This window comes from Halichoeres trimaculatus, unplaced genomic scaffold, assembly GCF_033239565.1.
Source record: "Halichoeres trimaculatus isolate MK-OKI-2021-1 unplaced genomic scaffold, fHalTri1.1 fHalTri1_scaffold_21, whole genome shotgun sequence".
Taxonomy (NCBI): domain Eukaryota; kingdom Metazoa; phylum Chordata; class Actinopteri; order Labriformes; family Labridae; genus Halichoeres; species Halichoeres trimaculatus.
Genome location: NW_027437199.1, coordinates 10,074,351 through 10,087,896, shown reverse-complemented (window position 1 = coordinate 10,087,896; position 13,546 = coordinate 10,074,351). Strand labels below are relative to the sequence as shown.

General features: G+C 41.6%; 1 protein-coding gene across 1 annotated transcript in view; it reads right to left on the bottom strand.

Annotated features, from left to right (window-relative positions):
• Positions 1-13,546, bottom strand: part of tmtc1 (transmembrane O-mannosyltransferase targeting cadherins 1) — a 109,848-nt gene that overhangs the window by 94,404 nt on the left and 1,898 nt on the right. Inside the window, exon 2 of the mRNA XM_074698703.1 lies at positions 1,703-1,880. Coding sequence (XP_074554804.1) covers positions 1,703-1,880 — 178 coding nt within the window. The remainder of the gene's footprint in view (positions 1-1,702; positions 1,881-13,546) is intronic.

Below are 13,546 nucleotides of genomic sequence, written 5' to 3'. Positions count from 1 at the left end.
CGAACATGATGATAAATCAATAACTCTGAATCAGAATGCATCTGATTTTCCATTTTCTTTCTCTCTGCTTGATATTTCCTACAATAGTTTTTTAATGAGTCTAATTTTAAACAAAGGTTTGAAGAATGCAACCGATGTGTGTATAAGGGTCTGTGCACACCCTGTGCAGTGTTCCTGCTCGCTCTGTCAGGTTGAATGGCATGCTGGGAGATGAGCACAAAACTCAAACTCGCTCCTCACCGGCCCGGAGACTTGGAGACCTTATTTCTGACTCCTTCACGCTTCCTGCTCTCGCTTCTTTCCCTTTCTGTCTTGTCATCTTGCCTCCCTTGCTCCCTGCTCACTTCCTCTGCGCCTCCTCTGGACTCCCCCTTTCCTCTCCTCCATCTCTCTGCACGAAGGAGCTGGGGGAGCGCCCTGGCAGGAGGTCGGTCCTGCTACAACCCCCGCTGCTCTGCATTCATCTCTCTTCGCTCGCTTCTCTTCCCTCCTCTGGTTTCTTTTCACAGCCCCCTCCACCATATCTCATGCATTTCTCCGTCTGCGCTCCACTCTTTCTCTGAGCTGCACACTCTCCTCTGCTTAATTCACCCCCCACCCTCCCCCTCCATTTCAATTTCTCTGTGCAGAGCTCTCACTGTCACACACCTGTTGAAGCCAGGTTGAGGAATAATAATCAGTGTTTTTGCATATCTGCCGCGACTTGCAAAACCGGAATCACAACCTCTCAGTGTCATGTCGAGGTAAATGTCGCCCTTTGGGAAAACACAGAAAGTGGAGCAGAGGATCTGAATGGCAAGAGGAGCATGAGGAATAAATTTGGCTGACATTCGGGGACAAAAATCTACAGTGGAGGGTGAATAATTTATCAGTGTGACATCCTGGGTTGACACTGAAGAATCTGCTCTCCTCTTAAAGGGACTTTTGCACACAGGACAAAAAACCCTAACGGGGTGAGAACTGACAGACACCACCACAGATGACTCTGGGTTAAAACCAGAGCTGTGCCACTCATTTTTTTCTGGAGCAGGTTTAAAATCTCATCCTCAAATAAGAAGTTTTCAAGTTTTTCCTGAGAGATCGGAGCTTGATTTTGACATCCTCTGAGTTGAATAACCTCACTGCTGAATAAGTATGAGCTGCTTTTGTTTCGGTAGCATGAGATGTAAACTGGGACACAACCAGCAGACCCTGAGGGGGGATGTTGAGCGTGTTTAGGCTCTAAATAAATCCTGACCCTGACTCCTCTGGAAAATGTTTGGCTCTCTTACACGGAGCTGCAGCTTGTAGAGCAAATGAAAACAAAGACACTCCAGTGATTCAGAAAACAAACAGGCTATCAGTTTACTCCATCGCAACTGCATAAAGGCTGCTGGATAATTACGGAGTCTGATTACATCATAAATAAATCCTTCTCATTTATATATAATTATGTAAAGAGTGTTCTGTTGAGCTGAGAGGAGATATTCTCATCAAGCTTCATGTCTTGGTGCAGGGTTTAAGCATGCCTGGTATTAAAAAAAAAAAAAAAAAAACAGCTCAGTGCTCTTACTGTGGCTGCTGCAGAGTAATGAACCACCACATAAAGGTCAACGCTTCTATTCACGCTGAGAAAATGTTCATCATCTCAATTTTTACACTTTTTATGGAAGTCACTTTTTGGAGATGACGAGCTAAAAGACATTGTGTGTTATGTACTCACAGCCTCCGTGTGGACGGGGTGCACAGCGAAGAAGAGCGCCGTGACAAAGGCCAGGTGAGAGTCCTCGAAGGTGCAGCATTCGCAGGTGTGCATGAGCAGGCAGGTGACAGCGCAGTGCAAACACACGTTGACAATGTGGAAGTAGAGAGGAGTCATGCCGCCCAGCAGGATGTTCAACCTGACGGGAAAAGACAGGATTATAAGACTGTGGGATGAGACCAGAGATTTTTCTTCATCATTCTTCTGCTGCCAGCTTTAGCGATGTGTGTCTCTTAAAGAGGGGGTATTGAGCTTCTTTGGGCTTTATACTGTTCCCCTGTTAACCTTGTAGTTTTGCAGGATTTTCACTCAAAAAACTCAATTTTTCTCTGTGTCTTAAAAAAAATCACATTTTAGCTTTTGTCTGAAACGCTTTGTTGCTGCTGTCTCTTTAAGGCTCTGGACTCAACAAACCCCCTTCCCTCTGATTGGCCTCCCCTCTGAAGGCCTGTCGTGTGCAGAGCTAAGAGCGTTTTAGACTCAATCCTTTTACATATCAAGTCATGAGCCGGTCAAGAGGTCCCTATGTGAAGACCTCATCATTTTAGCAAGTCTCTTAAAGATCTCGTGCTATTTTGGGGAGGAACCGTTTTAAGCACTTTATGGACAGATCCAGAGATTTCTACATCATATGAATATTTGTTTTTGAAGTCTGCACAGGTTTAGTATGAAGATCCAGCATTATTACTTTATATTGGAATTTTGAAATATGGTGACACATATTACCCCTCTTTAAACGTCTAATGACGTCATTTTGAGCTTATTAAAACAGCTCGCTTGAGGACAGATTTCAGAAAAGAGGGGCTAGCAAAGAACGGGGTGGGTGGATCTTTGTTGTATTAGGCGGTGCTGTAGACATGCCAGTGACATATATTTCTGTCAGTAAAGGGGATTTTGTGTCATATGTCCCCTTTAAATCTTGACATATAAGCTTAAACTTTCTGACAGCAGCCCTGAAATGTATACTGAATGCAAAAGTCCAACATTTTCAGCATCTTTCACTCTGATTTTACCACACATGTAATCAGACACTGTTTTGTCAGCCAGGCTAACAGACAAGGACACAATGGCAGATGAAAAAATACAGACACAGGCATTCATCATAAATAATACCAAAGAAACAAAAAAACTCAACCTAATCTGAGGGAAATCATTCAGAGGTTTTATGTACCTCTGTGGATTAACTGCTGGAATCTTTAAAGCAAATTACCTTTTACATTTCCTCAAAGAAGCGTTTCTCCCGTAATCCTGCAAAGAATCTAAATCCATTTTTGGCGTTCCATGAATTACAAATGAAAAGAGCCTGATTGCTGTGAGAGAGAATGACGGATTTTCAACAGCAAATCAAACCCTGCTTAAGATCCTGCAGCAGCTAATCCCTCGGCGACGAATAACAGTGAGATGTGCAATTTTCACCCAGTTTATCATAATTGGTATTACACAGTGACAATTCCCTCCTCACCCCACAGAATACCAACAGCATGATGATGGCAAACCCAGGCAGAGGGAAGCGCTACAGTGCTTGACACTGTTTGTTCTATAACAAGATCAGTCCTCACATTAGAAAATACTGATTTCATGATTCTAATTGTAGTGAATATTTCGATTGATTTTGAGTTTTATGTGTGATGTTTGATATTTGGCCATGAGTAACATCTGTGCAAAGTTTGACATTTAAAAAAGATACGAAAGGCTTCCATGTGTTAAACTATCTCATAAAAATCAAAAAAATCTAAATGTTTTTGCTAAATCAACTTAAATATTACAGGTTAATATGTATCACACAGCAGAAACGATAACAACTAGTCTAATCTTGTTTTTTGATCTTTATTTTGTTGTTTGTCTCAGAGTAAATGTCTTTAATTGCGTTTTAAATGTTTCATTTACCGAAAGCCCAAAGGTTTAGTAACATCTGTGACTTACATTGTCGCTGTATGAGTTTTTAATACAGTTAAAATCCATTTCCACCAAAATATAACCAATTTATCTCCAAACGTTTTTGTAGCCTGGTGTAAAGTTATGTCCATTTTTTTTTCATTTTTTAAATATTTTTATTCTTTAAAAAATAACCTTTTAATGCTGTGTTTATGGTCAGCATGGAAAATGGCCTTCTCTTCCTCTCCCTCACATGGACGCATTTTGGTACCTCAACATGGTACCTTTAGGTTCTTCGTGAATTGATACCCGGTACTTTTGACGGAATTCGGTAGGTACCTATAAATGTACTTAATTTGGTACCCGTTCCTAGTCTGAGTACCCAATTTCTTTATCCACACATACTAATTAGAGGTGATTTTCAGGGATTTCTGCAAGATATGAATACATAGCTGTTGAAAGCTCAGCACGTTTAGTATAGACATCCGTTATAGTAACTCGATGGCCATGTTTGAGATAGGGACTGATAATTCCCCTCCTTAAGCAACGCAATGGTACTAAAGAAAGAGGCGTTACCATTATCTCGAAAAATGATAATAAGTTTAAGCTACAGTGTTTTTTTTTTTTCAAGGGCATGACATACTGTCTACAACCAAGACTATCTGAAGTAGAAATATCCAAACTTTCTGCAAGCTTTTATGTCATCCAAACTTTAAACTGTAAGAAGGAAAGAGCTCTCTTTAAACCCAAATAATAAAAAAGAAAAAAGGGCTTTAGCTGCATATTAAAGGGTTAATGTTCTGTCCATGAAAAGTCCGATTATACTTTGAGACTTTGCAGAGCAGAATCAAAAAGAAAGAGCCAAGCAGATCGGGGCCCCCACATCTGACCTTCTTATCTCTGACTGTAATTAGCTCTAATGGGCTCCTCTGTGAGCTCTCGTCCACTCCATTAATTGATGAAGGACACTCTGGCCTCTTCTGCCCGTCCGTCTTTTGAATTCAATGAATACAACCGATAAAACCCAGTCAGGAGCCTTAACTCTCCCCATTATCTCCTCGTGACCCCTACTGGTACTGATCAACCCTGATATCTGATGTGGATTCCCCCGAGGCCCCAGCTGGGCCCATCCTCAAAGTGAATACATCAGAGGAATTTAAATTCCTCATTGGAGGCGAGGAGCTCATCCTCAGAGACTCACAATGAGGATCAGGGCGAGGTTCAGTGTCCTGTTGAAGGACGTTTTGACAGAAATGAGGCTGGTGATGGACACATGTACAGACTGGAGGAGGAAACTAATCAGAAAAGGACGATCTGACCACCAATCCTCTAAAGATGAACCACAGTGAGCCTAAGCCTGCATCATGATGTACACTGTACCATAACTTGTTCCATGCAATGACTTATTTTGCCTAGACTAAGAAAGGATATGATTTGTTCCTGGAATCGCTCCGAACACAGAGGCATAAATGTGTCAGTCTTACGTTGTCAATCTCAGCCAAACACTGTCAACATCTTGGCTTCATGAAAGTCTCCCACAGCCAAAAACAGTGAGGGGAAAAAAGTAGCACAGTGACAGGGAATAGGACAGAGATGACTTGATTGGTATTTGGGGAAACATTGAATCCAGTCAGAATCCTGCAGCACACAACAGAAACCTGTTTGATGAACCCATGGAGGAACAAACAGACAGTGACAGTCTCTGTTGTAGTATTTCCAACAGTTCTCTCAGTCCCGACTGGGTTTTTGGTGATTGTATCCATGAGGAGAAGAAAACTCAACAGCTAGAGGATCAGAGTTTGACAGTTTGAACACAGAAGTAAAATTGAAACCTGAGAGATATTTTTCCAGAATACCAGTGTGGATTTCAGAAAGTCAGGGACGAGTCAAGAATGGTTAAGGCATCTCAATTCAGATCCAGATGTTCAATGGTTAGAGTCATCTGATCAGGGATGAGTCACGCTTTTTTGAATGCTAAAAAGTTTATGTGACCTTTCATTGTTTTACTGGGCCCTGTTTGTACAACTGGGTACACTATCCCCTCTTAAAGCTGTGTGCAAACTGCCAGTGAAAAAGCAAAAGAAGAAAGTGTTATGCACTGGACCATAAAACTGTTGTGGTTCTGTGAGATTTGGATCATGAGAAAACTACAGTGACTGTTGTTTATAGGGAGTCTCTGTGAAAACCTTTTTGATTTTTTTCATAATGAACCAAGCTAAGGTCAAGTGCAAACTTTGCTGGGCTGATATAACATGAGTCTACATCTACGCATAGAGCAGGGTTCTCCAACTCCTACCCTCGAGGGCCTTGAGGCTGCAGGTTTTCTTTCCGACCAAAAAACTCCACCAGATGATTTCACTGATTACCTCACCTTCAAGCGGAGAGCAGTGACTAATCAGTGCAATCAGCTGGTGGAGTTGTTCTGTTTTCTCAGGGTTATTTGAAATCAGTAGCATTGAACACAGCTGAACACATATTTGAAGTGTCAGCTTTCCTTTTTTAGTTCAAAATGTGCCCTAACTGCTGATAGCTTTAGTCACAGATATACTTTTTTCTAATTGAGAAAACACTGTTTGGCTAACTCAGAACTCTAAGTTACTCTCTGGCATTTGTGTTCTGCTTTTAGTTGTGCCTGCTGACAGCTGATGTAAAGGAGCAGGGTGAGATGCTCCAACAAATGCCAATCAGCAATCTACTAAAATGTGTCTAAATTAGCTTTGATACTGTAGTCTAGATCAGGACATCCCCCCCCAAATGCAAACCAAAATATTGGCTTAGAAACTAAATTTAAGGACATCAAGGTCCAGTGCAAGTTGGCTGAGAGTCCTCAGTAGCTATAAAATTGATATCATAAGTGAGACAGGCAAGTTTAAAGATAGTTTGCAGGATTTCCCTAAAGAAATTAATGCAAACTTTTACAGGAATAATCCCGTTAAGTAGTCTCCTCCAGTCCTCTAAACAATTGTGCCTGTGTCCCTTCTGCCTTGAACCCCTCTCGAGCCTGTATATTGATGTTTTGGTTATTTCTGGGCATTTCTGGGCAGGGGGTAAGCGTGGTTTCCTGATTATAGACATGGCATGGAGAAAGAAAGGCACAACCAAATGGAAAGAAACACCAAACAGATAATGCTTTTTCCTAAATGAGGGTGAAGCTTGGCTCGACATTCACTGGCTTTCAGGCGCTTGGAGAGCAGAATGGAACAAGGAGTGATAAGTTGGCTTTCTACAGAGCAGGTATCTGTCAGTCAACCCAGTAATAAGCTTGTGCTAACATGCCAAGTCAGGTGAACAGCTCTTGAGTTTCTCCCAAGAAGAAATGCGATGCTACAGGAGGCTGCTGGGCAAGTGAGTGTGTTCACTAGCTTTGGTTGGAGGTTGTGAGTGTGGGCTGCTGCTGGCCCTGCGCCATGGAGGAGAAGCCCAGTTTGAATGTTGTGTTTACTGACACGTAACGGAAAAATCCTGCAAACCCTACCTTTAAAATACTCTCAGAACATGTTTAGTTCCAAAGCAACACCAACCACAACGAAGCAAAATAAGATCTCTCAGATATGCAGAGATATTTCGAAGCCAAGCATGCACACTCTGATGATCACATCCAGTGAGACGACTCCATGTTCCCTGACTCTCGGTCCCAAGTGGTGAAGGGGAGATAATTGAGCTCTCCTCCTCTCTGCTGGTTTGGGACCACGCCGCAGCAGCACGATAACTTTCTGTCCTTTACCCTGATGTATCCTCCTCTGCTCGAGACAGGAGTGTGACCCAAAGGAAGGTTGTGAGAGTACTAAAAATAGGCCATTAATTATTCTGGAGAGCATTGCATCAGCAGTTAACAGCCACGGTAATTTCCCTTTTCAAATCTGCACAACGTGAAAGAGGATAAAAAGAAAGCTGGAGGGGGAAAGACAGGAAGAGATGCTTCAGCTCAGCTCATTCTGATGTAGAGGTGTAGATGGAAATGATTAAACCGCCTCCAGAATGACAGCATGTCCCTGACCCAATCTTTGAACTTAAGGTGAAAACTTTTTCTGTTCTAAAAAAAAAAGATAAAACTGAATGAGTCAGCGCTCTGCAGCATCATCCATCACTTTTTTTTCTTACCCTGTTTGTCGTTTCTGATTCTTCACTCTTCATCTCCTGCTCCTGTCTCTTTCTATTATCTTGAGTCCTCTTCTTCCTCCTCTCCTTTTTCACAAGGAGAGCACTCGTCAACACTTCTACCTTTACTGTCATCTGTCCTCATGTTTCTATTTTAATCTCATGGCCTCTTGTTATCTTTCTTTCTATGTAACCCTGTTTCTTTCTGGTTTCCTCTAAAGAATCACTGCTCCTCTATAAAACGCTGTCCTCAGGCTGCTTAGCTTCTGTGTCCTTCACCTTGATTTCATCCACATGAAAAAAGCCCTGCAGTGTTTACCGGTGCAGAAAGCAGTGCTGGACTTACTCCCTGAAGGCTTCCACAGTTTTTTAGTGCATGCTTGTGTATGCAGGGTGTGTTCCTGGCCTTGTGTAAAGCAGACAAACGCACATGGAAGTGATCCCCGGGCTACAGGTGTTGGGGGAATGCACCCATCTGTTCCTCTGCATGCATAAAAAGTCCGACTTAGATGGCTCAGCTAACAGCATATGATTCGTTTAATCCATCCATCCATTATCTTTATCGCTTCTCCCTTTGGAGGTCAGCACGTGTGGAGTCTATCTCAGCTGTCATTGGTCGAGAGACAGGGTACAGCCTGTCACACAGCTTACATGTAAAGGCAGACGATTCATCTACTAAACCAGGAGCTTTCTTGCTGTGAGGCAACAACGCTAATGCAGAGCACATGTACAGGTTGACAGTAATAAAAAATACAGGTCAAGAAAATTCAGTCCTCTGAATGTCTCTAAGACAAACACCATGTTTCTTTTTTCAAAGCCAGCCTTAGAAGAGTGACATTTATGTTTTTTTGGTGAGTCTCAGTTTCACTGTAAATGAGCATTTATATAGAGGATTCACACAGTTTCCCCAGATATGTCTGCATAATAAACAATGTCAAAAACAAATTTCCTGGGTTTGAGTCCAACCTGTGGCCTGTTTCCCGCATGTTGCTCCCCATCCCTCCACCTTCCTTTTCCTACTCTATCCACTGTCCATTCTACTATCATTAAAGACAAGAAAAGCCCAAAAAATAACTTCAAAAAGAAAAAAAAATCATCCTTTGATTACTGCTGATGCCATGACGATGGATTGTGTTCTGCCTGCTTTTGCTCTCCATAGATTAATACTACTTAGATAGACAATAGATTCAGACCCTGAGGTGCAGATTATGCATTTCTTGAATCGCCCAAATTTAAACAGTTCAGATCTGGGTTCATTTCAGCCAGACTTCGAGCAATATTTCTCTCTTTCCTTTTCCAACTACTAAGCAAAAAAAAAACCCATCAAGACTCAAGAGTTTCTGTGCAATGTATGAACAACACATCCACACCTATGAGAGCACAGGAAAGCTGGTTGGGGAGATGAAAGGTTGGAGAAATATAAAACGTTCCAATGCTCTGAAAACAGCTAAAACTTGTGGAAAGTTGTTATTTCCGCCAACATATTTAGTTTACTCCAAAACACAGTCAGCATTTTAAGCTAAGAGAGAAGCTTTCATGAGAGGCTCATGAAGCGCATGAAAGTACTAAAGGGTGTTTTGGTGGTGTCTTCAGCAAATTTTCAGTTTGCATTAATTGCAGACTAGGCCCTGATTTTTTACACCAGCTAAAACAATCTGAGTTTTCATTTCTGCAGTTTATGGAAAACTGGGAAACTTGCACCTCATGCATATTTCCATTAAAACGGCTGTCAAATTCACCATCTCACAGTTTCTCCTCTGGACCACATGTTTGAATTCCTCCCAATGGAAAGACACCTGATACAAGACAGACACATCAGCACTGTCTGCATCTGTTCTGAGTCTGAAATAATGAAGTTGTTCAAAGAATCTTTCATAGCTGCAGGTCAACTGATCTGACTCCAACCTGTGACAGAAAGCCAACAATATTCTTCATTTCAGACGTCAAAACCTCACAAATCACTCAGAAACAGCTGCTGCAGGTGGAACAAAAATTCAGATTAAAAAAAGGTTTTAAAAGAGCTGCAGACATTTTTTCCCTAAATGTGATGGATAAAAAATACTTCTTAGAGAATAATCTATGTGCATGTACGCCAGCAGTTGCCAATTAAACATTCCAGCAGGTGTTCTGTCACTGATCATGTTTTCATATCAAAAGATCATCATGCAGAGACTGACTGCAAAGGGCTTTTTTTATAAGCAATAATAAGGATGCTGTGTCATTGCATCAGCCTTGCAGGGGTCAGTAAGGCTGCACAGTTTACAGGAGGACATGAGGGCTGATTAAATCCCATCAGCTGCTCTTGAGTCTCGACCATGTGGATGAATGACTGCCATGTTTGAAATTTGGTGAGTTGGCTGCATTCTGTAGCACAGTGACAGCAGGGATAAAAAGACAATAACCCATCCTGCTAACGCTTGTGCGAAATGGTTTACACATTTTAAAAAACTACAGTTCTGTCTTAATTCAAGTGAAAACATCTCCTTAGATTTGATGTGCGCTCACTTGACAAGTCTAAAAAAAGGTAATTTAATTCAAGATGTTTTCTACAGAGTAAAAACAATCAGCTGATGGTGTAAGAAAAATTTACATTCTTCTTTCACATTCATTCTCTCATGAAATAAACTCAATAACCAACTAATTAGTTGCACCTGTTCAGCTGCTCGTTAACACAAATATCTAATCAGCCAATCAAACGGCAGCAACTCAATACATTTAGTCATGTAGACATGGAGAATATGACATACTTAAGTTCAAAAAAGCGTCAGAACATAGAAGAAATGTGATTTAAGTGACTTTAAGAGTGGCATGGTTGTTGGTGTAAGTATTTTACAGATTGCTGATTTACTGGGATTTTAACCCACAACCTTCCAGAGGATTTAAAGAGATCAGTCCCAAAAAGAGAAAACTTCCAATTAGCTGCAGATCTTGATGCCAGAGGCCAGAGGAGAATGGCCGGACTGGTTGGAGATGAAAGAAAAACAACAACTCAAATAACCACTCGCTACAACAAAGGTATGAAGAAGACCACCTCTTAATCTCTGATGGATACTCCCAGTAGTTTTACACTCATCTCATGGATATGTGATGCTATCATGTCAATATGGAGAAAAATCGTTGTGGCATGTTTCCAGCTTCTTTTGAATCAGTGCCAGGAAGGATTAAGCTGGCAACGCAGCACTAGCAAGGCGTAACCAATACAAGGGCAGCACAATTGGTACCAGAACAAAAATACTATCCCTACATCTTGAGTAAAAATATGTTAACCCATTTCTTATTTTGTCATTCATTTGTTCAATTTAAACAGAAAAAGCAGCTAAATCCCTGCAGAAGGACAAACATTTACAAATTGGACCGCTCTATGGTCATCATCCTCTGCACGGCAGAATGAACCTGCTTTTTCTCAGCTCCACTTTCAGTCAGCAGCAGCAGCCGAGGGTCGAGTACAGAGCTAAAGGCTATCTCTTTGTGAAGAAACACACGTTCTTTCCAGCCAGCGCCCTTCACATGACAAGCTGATGAAGATGATGTGCAGAGGCTGGCCTGAAACACCCTCCACCCCCACACACCTCCTGCCCTGAGTGAGCAATAAGGCAACAAATGTCAGTCCTGAAAGATGACCTTCCCCCCAATCATTCATTGTCTCTGTGGTTCTGCTCTCTCCGGCATCATTAAGCTCTGTTGATGTGTGTGTTAGGTGTGTGAGGTGTGTGTTTTTAGAGAGCAGATGCTCCTGCAGAGCCAAGAGCTGCCCGCTCTCGGGAGGAGCATTAAGGCATCGATATCTTCTTCAACAACCATAACGCTGGAGGTGGGGGGTGATGGGGGTTGTCGAGCAGCTGTTGAGGCTGTTACTCTGTCGAGTGATTAGACGGAGCATCATCCAACCAAAAAAGAGCATCCTGCGGCCTGACCACACACACTCACACAAAACAGAGAGAGCACTCACACTCAATGACTCAGGGTTTCAGTTAGCTTAAGTGCAGAGTTAGCTGACAGAGCATCGCCTGGGGCCTCATTAAGTCTGTCAACACAGCAGCCAACCACATCCCAGAACACTCCTCGAGGTGTCTTCTCAATAAACAGCACTTTTGGAAATGTGTGCTTCTCAAAGAGAGTTAATCTGTGTTTGGGAGATAAAAAAACAAAATCTCTGCAGTCCACGACAGCTTTGACCACATGAGTTATTTCAGGGTTCAAATCTTTCTAGCTGAACATAAGACAAAGCTCAAGACACACAGCAGAACATTTAAATTTGATTATTTCTGCTTTCTCTTCAGGAAAACTTCATAGAAATCTAAGTAAATGTGGTAAGGAGAAACATTATTGCTTCACACTTGAAGCACTTTGGTCACATATCTGGCAGATGCACATTGAGGTGTGTTAACATTATTAAACCAATGTCCAGGGCTTTCATGATTATCCACTCTTCGGATCCATCACTCCTGCATTTGGCAGTAAAAAAAATCAATACCAAGCAGTCCAGGCAGGGTGAAATTGACAGTAACATACAACACTTGGTATGGTCAAAACTTTTTTTGACATGAAAACTTCTGTGAACCAAAGTCAGATCCATTAATGAAAATTATGACATTGATATTCATCAACAACTCATTTTTCTGTGTAAATTGCTTTACATTTGTCTTCTTTTAACTGCCCTGAGCCCTAAAAACTTTTAAATTTCCTGTTTGGATTACAGGTGGACTTCTTAAAGAGGATGCAAGAGTTTCACCCTCGACAACACAGTAAGGAGTAGAGATGCACAATGTGTCGGTAACGACATCAGTATCGGCCAATATTGGTCATTTTTTTTAACATATCCGCATCATGTGTAAAGGAGGGACGATATTTACTCATTAGCTGCTAGCCAACTTCACAGCATCTTGAACAATCTTTCAAAACCCAAGTAATATTGTTTTCTAAGACTATGTAAACACCAAAACTTTTGTTTTTTTCCAATATAGATATTGGCAAACGTCGGTCATCGGCCATAACAGCAATATTAATATTGGTATCAGCCAAAATTTTCATATCAAAGCATCCCTATATAGGAGTAAATAAAACAGCTGAAAGAATGATTGACAGTTAAACTGTTTGATATATTTGAGTCCCACTCTCTCTTCCTCACTTTCTCTCTGTACCCCCGCAAGGCAGGTGTGAATCTTATGAAAATATTATTATTTTGTTATTTCAGTGTGAAGTTTTGAAGCCTTCCCTCACTTCTCTACACTAACACCTGTACTTCTCTCCAGTTTACATGCTAAACGCAGCTGGGTTAATCCAGACAAAATCTCTATCATGCTGGGTTTTTATAATTGAATCTCTTCCTCGACATCTAATCTATTGAAAATCCAACACTTGGATTGATTACACACACACACACACACACACACACATACACTAACAAACTTCATTACACTCTAGCACACAGCCAAGGTGAAAAGTCATTAGCGTGCATGCGTGTGTGAAGGTTGCAGCCACAGCTTGTGTCAGCAGTCCTGTGATGTCCGTTATCATGAGCTTCTCTCTGCTGTTGCGTTCGATGACCTAACCATGCTTAGATCTTTGAACCCTCTATGATCAGATCATAACCATCAATGACTGTCCCAATCTTTTTCTTGTGCTGCTGAATACTCAGCAGTTTTCCACAGCCAGCTCTGATTCACCTATTTCATGGTCGAATAAAGCAAGGAAGGTCAAGGATACTCGGTCTCAAACTTCCTCATTTGTAAGAACCCAGCAAGCTGCTGCTAACGTGCCCTCGAGCACATTGTGTGTCTGCCTGGCTGCAGCCTGACCTCTCAACAGTGACTCTGGCCTTTTAATTAATTG